Source organism: Euprymna scolopes, chromosome 22, assembly GCF_053919585.1.
Source record: "Euprymna scolopes isolate OS-2025 chromosome 22, ASM5391958v1, whole genome shotgun sequence".
Taxonomy (NCBI): domain Eukaryota; kingdom Metazoa; phylum Mollusca; class Cephalopoda; order Sepiida; family Sepiolidae; genus Euprymna; species Euprymna scolopes.
In genome coordinates, this window is record NC_136503.1 from 102,683,829 (window position 1) to 102,703,790 (window position 19,962).

The 19,962-nt window shown below is 38.1% G+C and overlaps 1 protein-coding gene across 1 annotated transcript in view; it reads right to left on the bottom strand.

Moving 5' to 3' along the window:
• The window catches only part of LOC145243579 (ubiquitin domain-containing protein UBFD1-like), a 58,312-nt gene that overhangs the window by 21,296 nt on the left and 17,054 nt on the right, over window positions 1-19,962 (bottom strand). The window contains exons 2-3 of the mRNA XM_080106559.1: window positions 10,813-10,920; window positions 5,088-5,240 (exon numbers count right to left, since the gene is read on the bottom strand). Of these exons, the coding sequence (XP_079962685.1) occupies window positions 5,088-5,240; window positions 10,813-10,920 (261 nt within the window). The remainder of the gene's footprint in view (window positions 1-5,087; window positions 5,241-10,812; window positions 10,921-19,962) is intronic.

Genomic DNA, 19,962 nt, shown 5'->3' on the forward strand with positions numbered 1-19,962 from the left:
TGTCGAATAATTAACGTTTGAAAGTCAATAAAATTAAATAGTCAGGCGAACTCTGTGGTTAAGTGTGAGATATTACAATTTATAGATGATATAAAAAGTTTTGAGAAGTTGTAAAGCGAGCGAGCGCTTCTCTGAAAGAAGCCTTTTGTGGATATCGAGGAAAAACGTACATACATACATACATACATTTTCGCGTTTATATATATGTAGATAAAAAGCAGTTGTATGTGTGTATGTCCAGCTAAAGTAAAATAAAAACTACAAAACAAACACACACAAAGTTTATATATTCTTAGTTTGTGTTGCCCCTGATTCCAAATAAATAATATTTAAAATTTAGAAAAAAAATTGTTCATTTTTTGGGGGTCAACTAGCTCAGGTTTCGTCAGGAGAAAGGTCAGTTCATCAGCCATTTGCAATGTTATCTATCATGTGAAGGAGAGGTGACGGACTTACATTATTATTTTCAATAGTGAGGAATGGGTTGGGTGGAGGTAAAAGAGGGGTGGGGAGAAAAGGATGTGGAAAAATGGAACAGAGAGAAAGATACACAGACTGACGAAAGTAGCGAGATAGAAATTTTATATACAGATGTTACACATATTTTTAAAACTATTTTGTATTTCTGGCCCCAAGCAATGGTGGGTAGCTCTGCTAGTCCCAGTATACAGAAAAAATCTTACACACCCTGTAATAATTATTAAGGATGATGACGATAACGGGAGTACATCAGTATGCTGTAGTGACAGAAAGATTTCTACGTAACACAATCCTATGACATATATATATATCTCCCATGTTTCTCTTTTTCATCATAATCGCTCTGATCCCCATCAAACCCTAATTGAAATAAATGGTTCTCATTTTGGGGAAGTACCATGTTTTAACAAGCTTCTGGGACTGACATTCACTCCTGATCTGACATGGAACACATACATCAAATCTGTTGCCAAGATTGTTGGTAAAATGGTTGGATCACTCTACTGCTCCAGTAGGTATTTCATTGTCGATGCAATCCTCTACCTGTATAAGAGCCAAGTACATCTTAAAATGGAACACTGTTGTCACATCTAGGCAGGAGCTGCTCAGCACGCCCTATCTTGCCTTGATAGAGTTCAAAATTGGCTTTGAAACTTAGCTGACACCCCTGCAGCCTTTCTCAGCTCTATCGTTATTTTCATGGCAAGTGCTCATCTGAGCTCAAATCTACGATCCCTCCTTGCCAAACTTTCACAAAAAACACTAGCTAGAACCACTATCAACAATTGTCACCACTATCTGTGTCTAAATTTAAATACAAGTTCCATGAACAAAGCTTCTTTACTAGAACTGCCCACCCACGGAACACTGTTCTACTGGTCTGCTTCCTGACCGATTACAATATGGTAGCCTTTAAGTCCATTGTAAACAATGTTGCATGCCATGAATTTCTTCATCTTCTGTTCTTATGGCTGTATCATCATAATTTTTTTTACACTGGCGACCATCAAGGGAAACACACCGGTTCACAAGTAGAAAAATTTAAAAAAAGAAAACAGACGGAAAACACAGGATAACACTGACTAACAATTTTTGTAAATATTAGTTGGAATCTGGGTGCATATGACATCATTGATCATCTATATGCTAAGGTTCACATCTACATCTACTGTCGAGGCTTGATTTGTTAATTGGCTGAACAATTCATTCCCCATCTGCTCCAAGCCACAATCTGTGTTCAACAGTCCTAAACTCAACTGTCGTCAACCAGACTGTCATTAAATCCACCCAACCAGCGGAAAAATTCCTTGATGGTCACAAAACATTAGTCACTGCAAATTTCTCTCTCCCCGCAGTCATAAAACTAAATCTATTGTTACAGTCATTTGTCACACCCTAATTAAAACTCTACCCTTAACTCTTTTTCTGTGTTAAGGGGAAAAAAAATTCTGATCTATTGTTTACTGATAAACATGGTTTTTTTGTTACCTGATAACATAAGGGACATAAGTGGTTGGTTGCATTCAATGCTGCCAAGACTAAACTAGTTTCATTCAATAATTACAAGAAACCCTCTCTACCACCCATAGCAATGACCAACGACTCTATCTGAGAGTCCATCTTTCAAACTCCTTGGCCTAACGTTCACAGGAAACATGAGTTGGAACAATTACATTGAAGGCATTGCCAGGGCCGCTGCAAGAAAGGTGGGCTCTCTCTACCGTGCTAGAAAACTACTAACACCCGAAAGTATCCTGTACCTCTATAAGGCCACCATTCGCCCATGTATGGAGTATTGCTGCCACATTTGGGCTGGTGCATCTGCTACTAGTCTCTCGCGCCTTGACAAGGTTCAAAAGAGAGTCGCAAACCTGATAGGCCCTGAACTGGCATCTAAGCTTCAGCCTCTGTCCCATCGACGAAATGTTGCATCCCTCTGCCTTTTCTGCAAGTATTTTAGTGGTGAATGCTCTGACAAACTGCAATCACTTGTGACCCCACGACGTAGACACCCTCGACAAACCCGACAGGCTGCTAAATCCCACCCCCACACTGTAGAGATCCCTAGATGTAAAAGATTTTTTTACTCCAATAGTTTCTTCCCCAGAATCGCTAGACTCTGGAATTCCATTCCAGGTTCCTCCTTCCCCAACAGTACTGACGTGCAGAAGTTCAAGTGTAACGTGAACCGACACCTTGCTGCCCAAATCCCTACATAGTAAGTACCGCAGTAGTTGTTGCCCCTGATAGTAGCCCCCTACACCAAAGTGGCAATTTGCCTTGTTTGGGGTGAAAATGTAATAAAAAAAAAAAAAATTAAAAAAAAACTACTTCAGAGTTGTAAGTCATTTTAGTTTTAGAAGTGAATAAAAAAGAAATGTTGCATCAAACAAAATAGCAATATCAATCATGAGAAGCTTTGAATTGTAAAGACAAAGATGAAGAATAGTTTCCGTTAGGTAATCAATAGGGCGGTGACAACAGCATATTCTTTTCATTGTTTTAACTCTTGAGTATATATCCGTTAATATCTTATATAGTTTTATATAGACAGATGTGGTTTTTGGTTGATTAAGTGTGTCTGATACATACTTGAGACTCAAAAGAATGAAAAGAATACTATGTCGTCACAGCCCTAGTAATCACTCTGAAGAAATTGTGAAGAACAAAAGTCTATGCAGAATTTTAAAATATCCAGTATGTTTTATAGTGATTCTAGTTTCTGATTGGTCAGTAGCAGAGTGCCTTTCCATCTGATTGGTCAGTTCCTATCACCCCTTCTATAAATAAAACCTCGCAATTTTTTGTAACCATATCCTTCTCATTATCTTAATGTTGGAGGAGGAGTCTCCTTGCTACTTCAGTTGCTTGGAGACTTGGGTAGAAAGTAGCAGTCAAGAATCGATTTTTGACAACCCGACAGGTGAGCGGTCAGGAACTGACCCAGTACCTGTCGGACTGAGGCACGCCACCTGGGTATTATCTAGGAGGTCCACGCTCCCAGACTTTGCCACTCAGCTTTCAGGTAGAGTAAATTTATTGTGTGCTGCCTGAGGCACCCCGACTGGCGAATGCCGATGAGGATGCTCAGGCAATTTTTGTTAGGCAAGAGTGCCCCTCCTTTAAGGGAGCTAGCTTGACATCCCCGCTCTCCTGACCTTGTGTCACATCATGGTGAGGCAGCATGTAAAACTATCCTTCTCATTCTACCAAAAATATTGTAACATCTTTCTTTTTTTCCTTTAGTATATTTCCTTTTTCTTTCTCTCCTACTTCTTAGTACTTGGGTGCAAGGGGAGGGGGTGTCGATATCAAAATATTACAGTAATAAGACTAAAGAAAATTTCTACACACTTAATCGCTACCCTACTAACATTACGAAAAGAACAATTTATTATATATCGAGACCCTCTGATTATCTACGATCAACTAGTATGAGATTTGAGAGCGTTACATGAAGTACACGTCAGGACAAACTGGCGGCAAACGGAGATGGATCCAGTGCTGTCTGTGAGTGAGGTGATGGGGTTCAGGGATCAGCTTCTTAGACAAAACAACACTAGATGCAAGTGTTGATTACATAAAAAAAATCACGTGTTCTAGGGAGAACAGTATTTCAGAGGTAGTTTGCAGCAAAGAAACAGCCAACCCATACATACTCACACTGTCGGAATCCAAAAACTAGAGACTGTCCATTAATTGATCAATTTTTAATTAAGGAAAATATGTAATAAGATATTGATTTTAAAGAAATTTTAGGTCTCTCCCCTTTATGAACGAATCTCTCTCAACAATAAAACTTTAAAAGGGGGTAACAGAGGATTAACAGCTGCTGAACGATGCAACGTTCACACACATTGTTGGAATATTGGTAGTCGACCCCAGGAAGAGAAACATTTGATGGGTTGCACAGACATACACAGATGGATTCCATGTGATCAATGTGGGACTTTTCACCATTGTCTATTGGAATGCATAATTTGACCCAGAAATATGTGAGAGGATATCAGTCAAAGGATTGAAACTATAAACAATAGGAAATATAAAAAAAAAACATTCCAGTGGGGAAAAAATCTTTATATAAATAAATCGTCACAAAAAGAAAAGCGGGCAGGCAGTCAAAAAAGCAAGACTGTCACATTTCTCCAACGTCAACATCAAACCCAACCACACACCTACCTCATATCCCTTTGGAAATATCAAAACATCAGTAATAGCTTATAATCAGAAGCTGATTGTTGGTGTGAAGTAAAAAACAACATATTATTTTGTAGATCAGCTGTGTTGTGTTTTATTTGCTGTCAGTGTGTATATATCTTGGACCAGCAATAAAAGTAGATGTTAACAATTATATAGATTGGAAAACGCATTTTGAACAACTGGCCGCAGCAAATACGTAACATGGGGAGGCGATGATTAAGAATGAAGACCAAACTGTAAAAAGACTTCTATCTAATTGAATTGTTCCTGATTGCACACTGACGATAACCCACATTTCACATGGGTTTGTTGTAAAACGCATGCTGTTCCATGAGCGGTTTATCATTTGCTCATTTTAACAATGATTTGTTATGAAACTGTCACAAATTAACGAATAAAGTACTTACCTATAATTTTCTCAATACCAGTTTTCACATCACCTATAGTTTTATCAAGGTCAAACTCGACGACATGTTTTTGTTTGTTGAATATCACTTTAAATGCTACGCTTTCTTTGGATGTGCCAGCTGCCGGGACATCAGTCGTGCTGTATGAAGCCTCTAAAATGAGAAAGAAATAAAGTCAAAACAATTAGATGTTAGCTATTACAATTAATGTTACATAATGTTTCATTAATATTGTTGGGTAACTTAGCTAGTATATATTAGTTAAATAGTTTTGTGCAGGTTGTCTTGTAAACAGGATGTGTTATAGATAAAGGGATTGGTAGAGTTTAAATGGGTGAGCTTCATATTATAAGTTGTACCTATTTACTATGCCTCCCCACGGGACAGAGTTAGACACCAGGGTCGTTTTTTAACGTGGAGAAAAGGTACAAAAATAAAAATTGTCTCAGTCGTGAAGGATTTCTCCTCCACCGAAAGAGAACAAGAAATAGAAGTACAGCATCTGAAGAACAGATGGTATTTATTTGCTCCCCCACCGAGCAAATTAGGCACAAGGCCGATTTTTAATGTGAGGAGTGAAGGGAGGGGGAAGGGAAAAAGGGGACCAGCTCCCGAGAGGTGGGAAATGGGAGCTGGTTAAAGGTCAGGCATGTGGGGCTGCCCCCACATCTGGTCTTTGCTAGTCATAGCTAGTCATAGCTTGCAGTATCTGCCGGAACAGATGGTATTTATTTGCTCCCCCACCGAGCAAATTAGGCACAAGGCCGATTTTTAATGTGAGGAGTGAAGGGAGGGGGAAGGGAAAGGGGGGACCAGCTCCCGAGAGGTGGGAAATGGGAGCTGGTTAAAGGTCAGACATGTTGGGTTGCCCCCACATCTGGTCTTTGCTAGTCATAGCTAGTCATAGCTTGCAGCATCTGCCGGAACAGATACTACACTGTGATCTTGACCAAAAGGCCAAGGTTTGTATATCAGAAACTAAGAAAACAAGCAGAATGTTAAATCAGACAAGTGATTAACATTTCCATGCATAAAGTTGTTCTATAAGAAAAGTTGTCATAAATTATAAATTTTTTTTTTTTTTTCCTCCATTATTAGTTATTACAAGCTTTTTCAGAAGTCAGCTCAGCTTGCAGGCACATTGTTCAAGAAAAAATTAAATCAGGTACACAGATTTTCTGTATAAAAAAAAATATATATTCATGAAAAGGTCAAAAACGTAGGAGTTTTAATAATCAGTCAGAATAATAGCTTTGAAGAGCCAAAACGTATGCTAAGATTTCTGACCGTGTGCTTTTGACCAAGTAAACTATGAGCTAGACATAGGAAATCTGTTTCTCTCCATCCTTCTTTCAACCTAATAATGGTCCTGGATATGACCTTAAACTATATCCAGTGGTGAGGCCCAATCTTGCAGGCTTTGGGGAGTGTGGAGCCACCTTTTAATTGGCATTGCTCCCAGGTCCATTCTGACCTGGAGTGGTAGTACCTGTTAGGGTTCCAACCATGGGTTAAATAGAAACAGACTTGAAAACAGCAAATATTCTATTAAAAATTTTTCTTCAAAATCTTTGGATTTGGCGTTAAATAACCTGAAAAGGGTTGATATGCCGTAAAACAAAAACGGCCAACCAAATCACGCTAATGAACACTCACGGCCGAATAAATCACTTTTTCTCATGAAAATGTTGATTTGTTTAATCAAATTATGTAATTACTAGTGTGTGCATTAAATGGTTTGGATTGCACCTGATAAATTATCCTCGGTCTGGGAGGACATAGAACAATACATGTGGACACGAAGACGTTCACCAGATAAAACAAGGTATAATTTTTAATTCAAAAATTAGCTGTATAATTAAATTAGCAAATATATGCTTCACACGGTATTTTTGTCACGACAGTGTAGAGCAGGGTTTCCCAACCTTTTTCAGCAAACGCTGCCCCCCCCCCCGCCACTGCTAGAACACTTTAATGCCTACTCCCGCCCCCTCCCTACGCGCATTCTTATATAATAATGTTAGTAGTGGTAGCACAAAGTGAAAACAAATGAATATTCATAAAATAGTTTATTCAACAAAATTTTATACTGGCGATCAAATGAGAACAATGACTAAAAATCAAGTGGATCAATTAATAAATCAATAAAAATTGCTAACACAATAATCAATAGAAATTGCTAACACAATAATCAATAAAAATTGCTAACACAATAATCAATAAAAATTGCTAACACAATAATCAATAAAAATTGCTAACACAATAATCAATAAAAATTGCTAACACAATAATCAATAAAAATTGCTAACACAATAATCAATAAAAATTGCTAACACAATAATCAATAAAAATTGCTAACACAATAATCAATAAAAATTGCTAACACAATAATAAATAAAAATTGCTAACACAATAATCAATAAAAATTGCTAACACAATAATCAATAAAAATTGCTAACACAATAATCAATAAAAATTGCTAACATAATAATCAATAAAAATTGCTAACACAATAATCAATAAAAATTGCTAACATAATAATCAATAAAAATTGCTAACACAATAATCAATAAAAATTGCTAACATAATAATCAATAAAAATTGCTAACACAATAATCAATAAAAATTGCTAACATAATAATCAATAAAAATTGCTAACACAATAATCAATAAAAATTGCTTACACAATCAATAAAAATTGCTAACATAATAATCAATAAAAATTGCTAACACAATACTCAATAAAAATTGCTAACACAATAATCAATAAAAATTGCTAACACAATAATCAATAAAAATTGCTAACATAATAATCAATAAAAATTGCTAACACAATAATCAATAAAAATTGCTAACACAATAATCAATAAAAATTGCTAACATAATAATCAATAAAAATTGCTAACATAATAATCAATAAAAATTGCTAACACAATAATCAATAAAAATTGCTAACACAATAATCAATAAAAATTGCTAACACAATAATCAATAAAAATTGCTAACACAATAATCAATAAAAATTGCTAACACAATAATCAATAAAAATTGCTAACACAATAATCAATAAAAATCAGAATAATCACAGGAATCATCAAAAGTTCCTAGTCTTTCACCCTCTCCCCTAAAAGATCTCAGGGGCCCCCCAGACGATAAATTTGGCCACTGTCCACTTGAAGTCTTGTAACGCCCCCCTGGTGGGCAGTACAGACCCTATTGGGAAATCCTAGTGTAGAGAGGTCAAGGGATAAATAATCACATCTATTGCAACAAACAAACAGACCACACGGAGGTGCAAACCTAGAACCATATGATTACAAGGCAAGGGCGATTATGCGAAATAAATACTGTTGGGAAGTCGTAAATGGCTAAATAAAAGGAGACATTTGTTGCTCAGGAATCAGTTTTGTTTTGGATGGCACATTTGTATGCACGACGTAAATAGCCCCGGCAAACCCGACAAGCAGTAAAATCGCACTCCTACTCAGTAGAAATCCACAGATGTAAAAAATCCTTTTAATAATATAATAGTTTCTTGTAATGTAAATAGACATCTTGCTGCTGAACTTCCATAGTATCTCTGCAATTTATATCCCTGTATGTTAACATTTCTATGAAAATAGTGTCCATTGTATTTAAAATATAAAGGAGATAAATTAATAATTAAGTAATATTGTGCTACATAGTTCAATACAAATAATAAAATCATATTGTAAGAGATGATCTCTAATTTACTTCTTCAGTTCAGTATTTCTTGGCTGACAATGTCCTTTTTTGCCCTGTTTCTTTTGAATGTTTCCTTTTTGTACATAAAGTTTTGTTGACTTCGTTTCTTTAGTAAAGAACAACTATACGTCAAAATTACCAGGAGTTCCTTTCTCACACCATCACAACAATGATCATATGATGATTATGAGATTTGAAAACGAGGTTACGTCACTGGTATAAAACTTGAAAAAGAAATGATGTAATAAATAAAGTTAAGTTTTCAGATTGCATACTGCATTAAAATGTAGTGGAGGGGGGGTCAATAAAATCTGAAATTTTGTTAGCATATTTTGAGGTGGGGTGTGGGGGACTATTTTTCCGATCCAGTTATAACTCCACCACACCCTTAACCTGTTCGGTAAAGTTATTGGATCTCAATAGGCCTAAAACAAAAAAATGCTTAAGTTCAAACATGTTAAAACTTAATTATTTTCAATGAATTATTGGTTGTCATTTAATGTAAAACATTGATCGTTATAAGAAAGTTTGCATAAAAGTTTTTACTATGATGACTACTGTTGGGCTTTGACAATAGAATATTATTTTCATTCTTTTGACTCTCGGGTATATATCTGACAGTCAACCAAGAACCACATACGTCTATATAAAAATATATAAGATATTAACGGATGTATACTCAAGAGTCTAAACAATGTAAAGAATATGCTGTTGTCAAAGCCGTAATTATAAGTAAGAATAAAAAAGGGGTAGAGAAACATATAGAGAAAAGGATATACTGAAAAATATGTAGAGAGGGAAATAGAGAGAGAGAGAGAGAAAGAAATAGGAGAGATAATGAGAGACAGAGAGAGAGAGAGAGAAAGAAATAGGAGAGATAATGAGAGACAGAGAGAGAGAGAGAGAAAGAAATAGGAGAGATAATGAGAGACAGAGAGAGAGAGAGAGAAAGAAATAGGAGAGATAATGAGAGACAGAGAGAGAGAGAGAGAAAGAAATAGGAGAGATAATGAGAGACAGAGAGAGAGAGAAAGAAATAGGAGAGATAATGAGAGACAGAGAGAGAGAGAAAGAAATAGGAGAGATAATGAGAGACAGAGAGAGAGAGAGAGAAAGAAATAGGAGAGATAATGAGAGACAGAGAGAGAGAGAGAAAGAAATAGGAGAGATAATGAGAGACAGAGAGAGAGAGAAAGAAATAGGAGAGATAATGAGAGACAGAGAGAGAGAGAAAGAAATAGGAGAGATAATGAGAGACAGAGAGAGAGAGAAAGAAATAGGAGAGATAATGAGAGACAGAGAGAGAGAGAAAGAAATAGGAGAGATAATGAGAGACAGAGAGAGAGAGAAAGAAATAGGAGAGATAATGAGAGACAGAGAGAGAGAGAAAGAAATAGGAGAGATAATGAGAGACAGAGAGAGAGAGAAAGAAATAGGAGAGATAATGAGAGACAGAGAGAGAGAGAGAAAGAAATAGGAGAGATAATGAGAGACAGAGAGAGAGAGAAAGAAATAGGAGAGATAATGAGAGACAGAGAGAGAGAGAAAGAAATAGGAGAGATAATGAGAGACAGAGAGAGAGAGAAAGAAATAGGAGAGATAATGAGAGACAGAGAGAGAGAGAAAGAAATAGGAGAGATAATGAGAGACAGAGAGAGAGAGAGAGAAATAGGAGAGATAATGAGAGACAGAGAGAGAAATAGGAGAGAGACAGAGAGAGAGAAAGAAATAGGAGAGAGACACAGAGAGAGAAAGAAATAGGAGAGAAACGAGAGAGAGAGAAAGAGAAACGAGAGAGAGAGAAAGAGAAATAGGAGAGAAACGAGAGCGCGCGCGAGAGAGAGAGAGAGAGCGCGCGAGCGAGAGAGAGAGAGAGAGCACGAGCGAGCGAGAGAGAGAGAGAGAGCGAGCGAGCGAGAGAGAGAGAGAGAGCGCGCGAGAGAGAGAGAGAGAGAGAGCGAGAGAGAGAGCGAGCGAGAGCGAAACTTGCTAATTATACCTGAACCTTCCATCTGGTTAGAATCTTTTTCCACGACTTCGCATTCCCCACAAGCAGCAGAACTGTTACATTCGCTTTTCGAACTCAAATCCGCCAAATCGCTATTTTCTGGAAAGACAAAACATTTCAAATTCTATTGGAAAGCAACAAAAAGACAACAATAAAAAACAGTTTAATTAAGGAAAAACGTTTTCTTTTCTTAAAGAATTCAATGAAAAACCACAAATAGAAAAAACAAAATCGGGTTTGTTTTACAATAAACATTGGTACAAAAATGTCAATAACAAATGTATAACAAATGGGTAATGTCACTAAATACGGTTTGTGGGAGATACGAGAAAAATAAGTGTGTAAACATTAAAAAAAATTTTTTTATCTTAAACATTATTGCATGAGGAATCATTTCGAGTAAAAAGTTAATTAATTTTTATTCATATAAACTTGAGAAATACACGATTAAAATCTGTAAACATTGAATAAAAAAAAAAAATCAAGATGGATGACACTTGGAATTTTGTAGAGCAAATAGCTGCATTGACTTTGCGATCAATATCGAGTGAAACCAAACGAACTGAGGCAAACGAAACCAATGACAACAAAATAATTGCTATTAATATTTTTAATAAGTTAAAAAAAGAAATAAAAAGTAAATTCATAAATGCAAGACTAAAAAAACAAGACAAATAATTAGACAACTTTAATTTTTAATTCATTTTTTTTTCATTTAAAATGTAAACATTTTTCTTGCATTTATTCGACACAAGTAAAAATAAAAGTTGTTTGAATTATTTTACTTTTAATTTTTTTTTTTTTTTCACTTATAAAAATATTAATAACAGTTGTTTCGTTGTCATTTTCCAACTTGTCAGGTTTGCCTCGTTTCGTTTCACTCGATCTTGATCGCAAAGTCAATGCAGCTATTTCCTCTACAAAATTGCAACTGTCATCCATCTTGATTTTTGTTATTCAATGTTTACACATTTTAATTGTGTATTTTTTTAGTTTAGATGGATAAAATAAATTAACTTTTTACTCGAAATGACACCTCAACAAGTGAAGCATGCATTGTGAAGGAGGCAAAAAAAAGAAAAAAATGATTAAGTTTAGCCCCCCTCCCCCCAATCCCCAGGGGACGTCAAATCCTGGTGAAATTGAACGAACGGTGCATTTTTAGGCCTTAACATATGTAAATTTGAGTTCTGCACCATGCAAAAAAAGATATGATTAAGTCCATCATTCACCCTCCCCCCGCCCACCCCATTTAGCACCAAAAGTTCCCAAGGCCTTATAGTGGAGCAGCTTAATGTGATTTTTTGCCAGAATCGTTCATTTGGTGATACAAGCATGAAATTTGGCATCAATAGTCTCTGTAAGTTACTTTTTCAGAAAAAAGTGCTGCCCATCAAAAATTCCAATATGGCGACCATTTTTTTCAAGATGGCCGCCAGCAAACCACAAATTTCCATAAATGTTCATTTTTTCCAACTTTTATGCCTAAAAAGGACTGCTAATGCAAGGATGACAAAGTGGATAATCTGTTTTTGCCTATAAAATGCCCCAAAAAGGCTTACAAACTATGCTAGCCATCCTGAAGAAATCCGGTGTTCTTAATTCCGTTACCTTCCTCACTCCATACAAGCCCCTGAATCAACCCATTGAGAAATTGTGACCAAGGCGGCACATCTCACGAGGATCAAATTAAGTACCACCGTTTTTTCCACAGAAGGAGAATTTTGCAGAATATTATGACGAGAGTGTATGTCGCTCACTACCAGGGCACACTGGTGACAGACACTGCTGTGGAACTCAGCATGGGGTTCAATATCAGCTAAACTCCAGTTTAGTATCCCAAATGCTATCTAGCCAGCCCCTAAGGTTGGATAGCCGCACCTGGATTGATAGGATGTGCCAGCGCGGGAGAGCCGAGCCAAGGATGACAGGGGCTTTATTGTTATCCGGATGGTGTACAGATCGCACGGGATTTAAATGATATTGGATGAACGATCGGGTTAGGTGTAGGGCAGCAGCATGAACCTAACTGTATCCCATACATCAAAGTGTGGTAAGGTGGTAAAAGGATAAACCCTCGGCCTACACCACTTCAACGACTCTTACGATGGATGCCAAAACTAGACAGCAAACTGACTGGAGTAAATGTTGCCTTTGTCAGGTTGACAAAAGAGATGAAACTCTAATTTCACCTCTTAGCTCATTCCAGAGGAAACAGGACTATGCTGGATATGCGAAAATTGCAAAAAATGTGCCTTTGTTTTATGCCCTTAATGATATGCCAATACCCTTTAATCCAGCACGGTTAGATGAAGGAGAAGGCATAGAAGCCACACTGATACGAAATAAAGCAAAATATCACCAAAGCTGCCGACTATTGTTCAATAACACAAAGCTGTCAAGAGGACAGAAAAGGAAAATAACCCCCAGTACATCAGGCACAGAAGAGAACCGTGAGAAGAGACGAAGGACCTCAGACCCTCCAGAGGTACAGTGCTTCTTATGTGAAGAAGAGGATGAAATATCAAATTTAAGACAGGCAATGACCATGCAGCTGAATGAAAGGCTTAATCAGTGTGCCCGGACCCTAAACAATGGAAAGGTCCTAGCAAAGTTAAGTGCTGGTGATGTTGTTGCCCAAGAGCTGAAGTATCACCCTCGATGCTTGGCACAGTTATACAACTCAGAGCGAGCACATCTTAATGTCATGAAGCAAGAGGAGAATGACAGCGGTCAAGGGAAAGACGTTTACCCCCTAGCGTTTTCAGAGCTTGTGATCTACATCATGGATAGCATGGTTACCGGTACAGAAACAACACCAGTGATATTTCGACTTGCTGATCCAGCCTCACTTTACAAGCGTCGGCTGCAACAACTAGGTGTGGAATCCCCAGAGGTCAATTCTACCAGATTAAAAGAGCAGTTACTCTCTAGGATCCCTGAGCTTGAAGCACATAAGAAAGGGCGAGATGTCCTTCTTGCATTCAGAAAAGATGTAAGCACCATTCTATCTGATGCTAGCAAGTACAGTGAAGCCATTCATCTGGCTAAAGCTGCTGATATCATCCGGAAAGAGATGCTGGCTCACAAGACAAAATTCAGCCAGGCATTTCAAGAAGGGTTTGGAGAGGCAGCCGTTCCCCAGGCACTTCTGCAGTTTGTTTGCAGTATTGAGCATGGGGTGGACATAAGGTCCCATCTGAATCATGGTATTGTGCAGTCAGATGTGGCCATTGCTCAACTACTGCAGTTCAACTGTTACTCAAAGTACAGGGAAGGTTCGAAATCTCAAAGACATGCCAAAGACCGTGAAACACCATTTGCTGTTTATGTTGGAATGAAAGTTTTTGCAAAGACAAGAAAGAGACAACTGATCGACAAGCTGCATGAGAATGGAATAAGCATATCTTATGACAGAGTTTTGGAAATATCAGGACAGTTGGGTGAGATTGTTGTAAAGCAATATGTGGAAGATGATGTCGTGTGTCCACCAAATTTGAGGAAAGGGCTGTTCACAACATCTGCTGTAGATAACATAGATCACAACCCAACAGCAACAACATCAAGCACATCTTTCCATGGTACAAGTATTTCAATGTTCCAGCACCCAAGTTCAGATAATGTAGAAGAAGCACGCATCTTGGCCAATGTTGCAGAAGGTCGGACGAAGAAGGTCCCGGATCTTCCAGAGTCATATACAAATATTCCACCATCCTTCTTCCGTAAGAAGAATCCAGAACCAAGCATCCGTGATGACTTTTCACTTCCAGATCCCAGTCTTTTCCAAGAGGAGGTCAAGCTTGAAAATGAATGGTTGGAAAAGGTCCATAATACCACTGATGTAGATGGTTCACCAAATGTAACATGGTCTGCCCATCATGCAAGCAACCAAAGAGCAGAATTTGTGACTAGTATAAATGCTTTGCTGCCCCTTCTGCGAGATCAAGCACACAGTGTTGCCACCATAAAGCATGCTATGGACAAAATCAAGGAAACTGTGTTGTTCCTCAACCCAGGACAAACACCCGTTATAACAGCAGACCAGCCACTCTATGCACTGGCGAAACAGATACAGTGGCATTGGCCAGACATATATGGGGAGGACAAGTTTGTAATAATGTTTGGTGGACTACATATTGAAATTACAGCCTTTAAATCAATAGGGTCAATGTTAGAGGGCAGCGGATGGACTGGTGCACTTGTTGAGGCAGAAATAGCATCTTCAGGCTCTGCTGATTCATTTCTATCAGCTACAAATGTTACAAAGACTCGCCAAGCTCATCAGGTTACAGCAAGCAGTTTATTCAAGCTCTTGAAGAAAGGTTACAGTGCATATCTTGTTGAACAGGAAGACAGTGATGAGAAAACTGTCACCTTTGAAGAGTGGTGTGGCTTCCGCAGTAAAGAGAGTCCTCTGTTTCAGTTTTGGTTCTTGATTCTGAACATGGAGCTGACCATTCTGACACTGATACGTGCTTTCAGAGAGGGAAATTTCGCATTGTATCGTGAATCTCTGGCAGAACTGATACCCTATTTCTTCGCAAACAACAGTGTTAATTACGCACGATGGCTTCCAGTTCATCTTCGAGATATGATGAGCTTAGAGAGGCAACACCCAGAGGTTGCACAACAATTCCAAAATGGAAACTTTGTAGTTCACAAATCTGACAGGCATTTCTCATCAGTCGCCATTGACCAAGCCCACGAACAAAATAATGCTAGCATCAAAGGAGATGGTGGAGCTATTGGGCTGACAGAAGATCCAGCAGCTTTTCGAAGATGGATGGTGGCTGGGCCAGAAATAAGGAAGTTGGTGGCCGACTATGAAACAGCATCAGGGAGTAAGGATGTGAAGAGTGACACTCGTCACCATGAACAGTCACCTGCAGCTCAGAAGACATTCCTTGAGAAGGTTCAAAGGCTCACCATGGTCCTAGAGGAAATGGGCAATCCATTTACTGAGGTGACAGAAGATCTGCTGACCCTTGACACAAAGGACATAGCAGAATCATCTGCGGCTGAATGTGTTGCTACACATCTTCAGAAGGGGAAAGAACAGTTCAAAACGTTTATGGATAAACTTAACGATGGTCAATATTTCTACCAGTCCATCAAGAAGAACAGCATAGATTTCTTCAAAACGGGGACTGGCCAAAGCAAACAATCTGAGAAGAAACTGCTAAAGGAGGATTGCCACCTGTTTTCCCGCCTTTTCATCTCTTGCCAAACTAGAGGTTGTGATCTACAGGAATTTTTCAAGCATGAGAATCAGTCGATTCCCCCCTCTCTCAGCAAGAATGGTAACCTACGTCCAAGTACCAAGTCAGATCTTGTGGAAATTCTCCAAGGGCAAGTCCAGCTTCCAGAGTCCAAGCCAGAATCTGATGTACTGATTGTTGATGGGGCTTCACTGGTGAATGCTGTTGCACCAAAAACACCAAAGACATTTAAGGAATATGCCTAAAATGATATTCTTCCCTTGGTGCAGAACTACAGCCACACTCACAAGAGAACAGATATCATTTTTGATGTATACCATAAGACCAGCCTTAAGTCAGAAGCTAGATCTAAACGTGGAAAGGCCATCAGGAGGAGAGCTACCGCAAAGAGCAAACCGCCTACAAACTGGAAGAGCTTCCTTCGAGACAGCACTAACAAATCAGAACTCTTCCACTTCCTTGCCGATGCCATAGCTGAAATGACCACAAACAATGCAGTCCTTGTGACTAGGGAGGAAATCGTCCTTACCAGTGCCAATTACACCAACTTCAGCTTAGAAGAATTGGCACCCTGTACGCATGAGGAGGCCGACACACGGATATTCTTACATGCTTGGCATGCAGCTAAGGAGGGCTACAAGTCTGTACTGGTTGATGCAAATGACACAGACATTGTAGTAATTGCCATATCGATGATGCCTTCTCTCACAGCAATTGGTCTTCAGGAAATGTGAGTGAGATTCGGCAAGGGGGAACACACCAGGTGGATTCCTATACATGATCTTGTGTCCAATCTAGGACCAGAGAAATCCAAGGGAATGTTGTTCTTCCATGCCTTCACAGGGTGTGATGTTGTATCTTCTTTCAATGGCAAGGGAAAAAAGACAGCCTTGCAAACATGGAATGTATTTAATGAAGTCTCAGCCACATTTGCAAAACTCAGTCTCAGCCCATCTGAAATTGAGGAGTCTGATCTACAAGTATTGGAGAAATATGTAATTCTCATGTATGATAGGTCCAGTGCAACCTCATCAGTAGATGACGCAAGACGACCTCTTTGCACGGAAGCAAAGGTCATATGACTTAATCCCACCAACTCAAAATGCACTCAAGGAACATGCCAAAAGAGCTGCCTATCAAGCAGATCATGTTTGGGGACAAAGTGTCATACGTGATCCAGAACTTCAGTATCCTTCAAAGTGGGGATGGTCAAAAGAAGATGACTCTTGGAAAATTGTGTGGACTTCACTGGAACCGATTTCAAAATGCTGCAGTGAACTGACAAAATGTGGATGCAAGACTGACTGTGGTGGAAGGTGCAAATGTAAAAAGACTGGGTTGCATTGTACTAAACTTTGCAGTTGCCCTTGTCAAGCTTCTACAGGAACACTAGAACACTGAACGAGCTTAAAGTGAGTAATATTATGACAACAAAACCAACTTAAGTTCGATAAACGCACTGTATTATACAATAATATGCTGAAATTTTTCAAAATTTGGATCCTATGGCGGCCATCTTGGAAAATGGCCGCCATATTGGAATTTCAGGTGGCCAGCACTTTTTTCTTAAAATCTACTATCCAGCGAATATTTATGCCAAATTTCATGCTTGTATCATCAAATGAACGATTGTTTGGGTAATCTGCTCCACTACTACTATATTTAAATTTGAGGTCAGCACCATGCAAAACAGCTAAATAGACATACAGAGAAAGTTTTAGACAAATATGGTAAAATAGTCCTAAAAATGCAGTGTTTTTATTAGCCCTAAAAGAGCCCTTGGGGACAGACCCAAGAGTTATCGCAAAGTATAGACAAACAAAATTATATAGAAATCAGTTAGTTACAACTTTTCAGAAAGTTTTATAAAAATCCAAGGCTTTTTTAATAAGCACAAAAGTAACCATTTTAACCCGAAGGGCACCCTAAGGGGGCAACTAGAGTTTTCTCAGAAAATCCGTTGTTACTTTATCATGTTTAATGTTTGTGCAAAATTTTTTTTAAATTCCAAGGCGTAGTTATTGAGAAAAGTGCGGACAGACAAACGGCGAATTTACAGGTCGAGCCTCCTTTTGTCGGGAACCAATAATGTTTAAGAAACATTTTTAATGCCTACACAAACTTATTTTCCCATATCATCCACGAACCGTATTTAGTGACATTACCAATAAATGTTATCAAAGGCAAGATAAGTTACTCTTTTACCTATCTGGTAAAAGAGTAACTCGTTTATTCGGTTTGAAGTAGTTTTGAGTGTTATGCGAAAACAAGAAAAACTGGCCGACATGCGAGCCTTACATCTTTGAAATCTCAGTAATAGCTTAAAAATCAAAAATGAAACAAAATAGTGGTCGAAAGCCATAAATGTCATTTTTTTTTAACTTTAGTTCACTCTAAACAAGGCATACAAACCGTCGTTATTCAAATAAAAATTCCTGATTTATATTTTAGGTAGGTGTTTTTTAGTAACTTGTTTAATTTTTAAATTATATTTTAAAAAAAAATATCAAACTATTTTTCAATTGGAATTTAATTTCTTTTCATTTTGAAAATATTTTTTCCATTTAAATTTGGATTCAAATAGTTTAATTCTTAACCCAATATAATTATAAAATAAAAATATTACAAAAAAAAAAAAATTTTTTTTTTCTAAACATATATACCATGCACTGGATAAGGCAGGGGAGGGGAGGGAAGTAACCCTAGATATATCTAAGGCTTTTGACAGGGTATGGCATATAACACGATGGTCTTATGAAAATCAGATCCTATGGTATTACTGAACGTATATTAACATAATTAAATCTTTCTTAAATAAAAAAAAGAATCCAGGTTGTCCTCGATGGTCGTATGTCAAAACAATATGAAATAAATGCTGGAGTACCTCAGGAGTATATCCTTGGAACTTTATTATTCCTGATATTCATAAATAACTCCCCTTATAAAACAGTCTCTAAGATGGGTATATATGCTGACGACACCACGCTCTATAACAGGCATGATGGGAAAACGAATGAACACATATCCAAGGCAATCGCGGAAAACCTCGAGGAAGACCTCCAGTCTGTACGAGAATGGGGTCAAAAATGGATGGTCACATTCAATGCTGCCAAGACTAAGCTCGTTTCCTTCAATAATTACAAAAAACCTTCTCAACCAACAACAACTATGGCTAAAGATGCATTGCCTGAAAGTACTTCGTTCAAACTCCTCGGCTTAATGTTTACAGGGAACAGGAGTTGTGGGGGATGCCCTTTTCTCTTCCCTGAAACCTCTCTCCCACAGGAGAGACGTTGCGAGCCTGTCTTTGTTTTATTATTTCCATGGCAGGGGCTCGTCTGAGCTCCAATCCCTAATCCCCCCCCCTCGCCGATCTTTCACGATAAACACCCATCTAACTGAAACCACTGTCAATAATTTTCCCCACTCTTTATCTGTGCCTAAATCAAAACGTAGATTCCATGAACAAAGCTTCTTTCTTAGAAGTGTGCGCCTGTGGAACTCTCTTCTGTTTGCCTGTTTCCCACCTGACTACAACTCGGATGTCTTCAAGTCCAACATAAACAAATTCCTGATGAACCGCCCCTTAAGTAAGACACTTTATCAAATCTCAACATTAACGTACTGTACACACAATAACTCTTATACCCGAGTGGCTTCTGGGCCTTGATAAGTGGTGACCACCATGTAAAAAAAAACAAAAAACAGATACATCAAGAGCATTGCCAAGGCTGCTGCGAAGAAAGTGGGCTCTCTCTACCGTGCTAGAAAGTTACCTATACCTGAAAGTATCCTGTACCTCTACAAGGCCACCATTCATCCATGTATGGAGTATTGTTGTCACATTTGGACTAGTGCATCTGTAGGTGTGTCAGAAATTTCGTGAAAATAGTGAATAATTCCACCCCATCTTTCCAAGCTT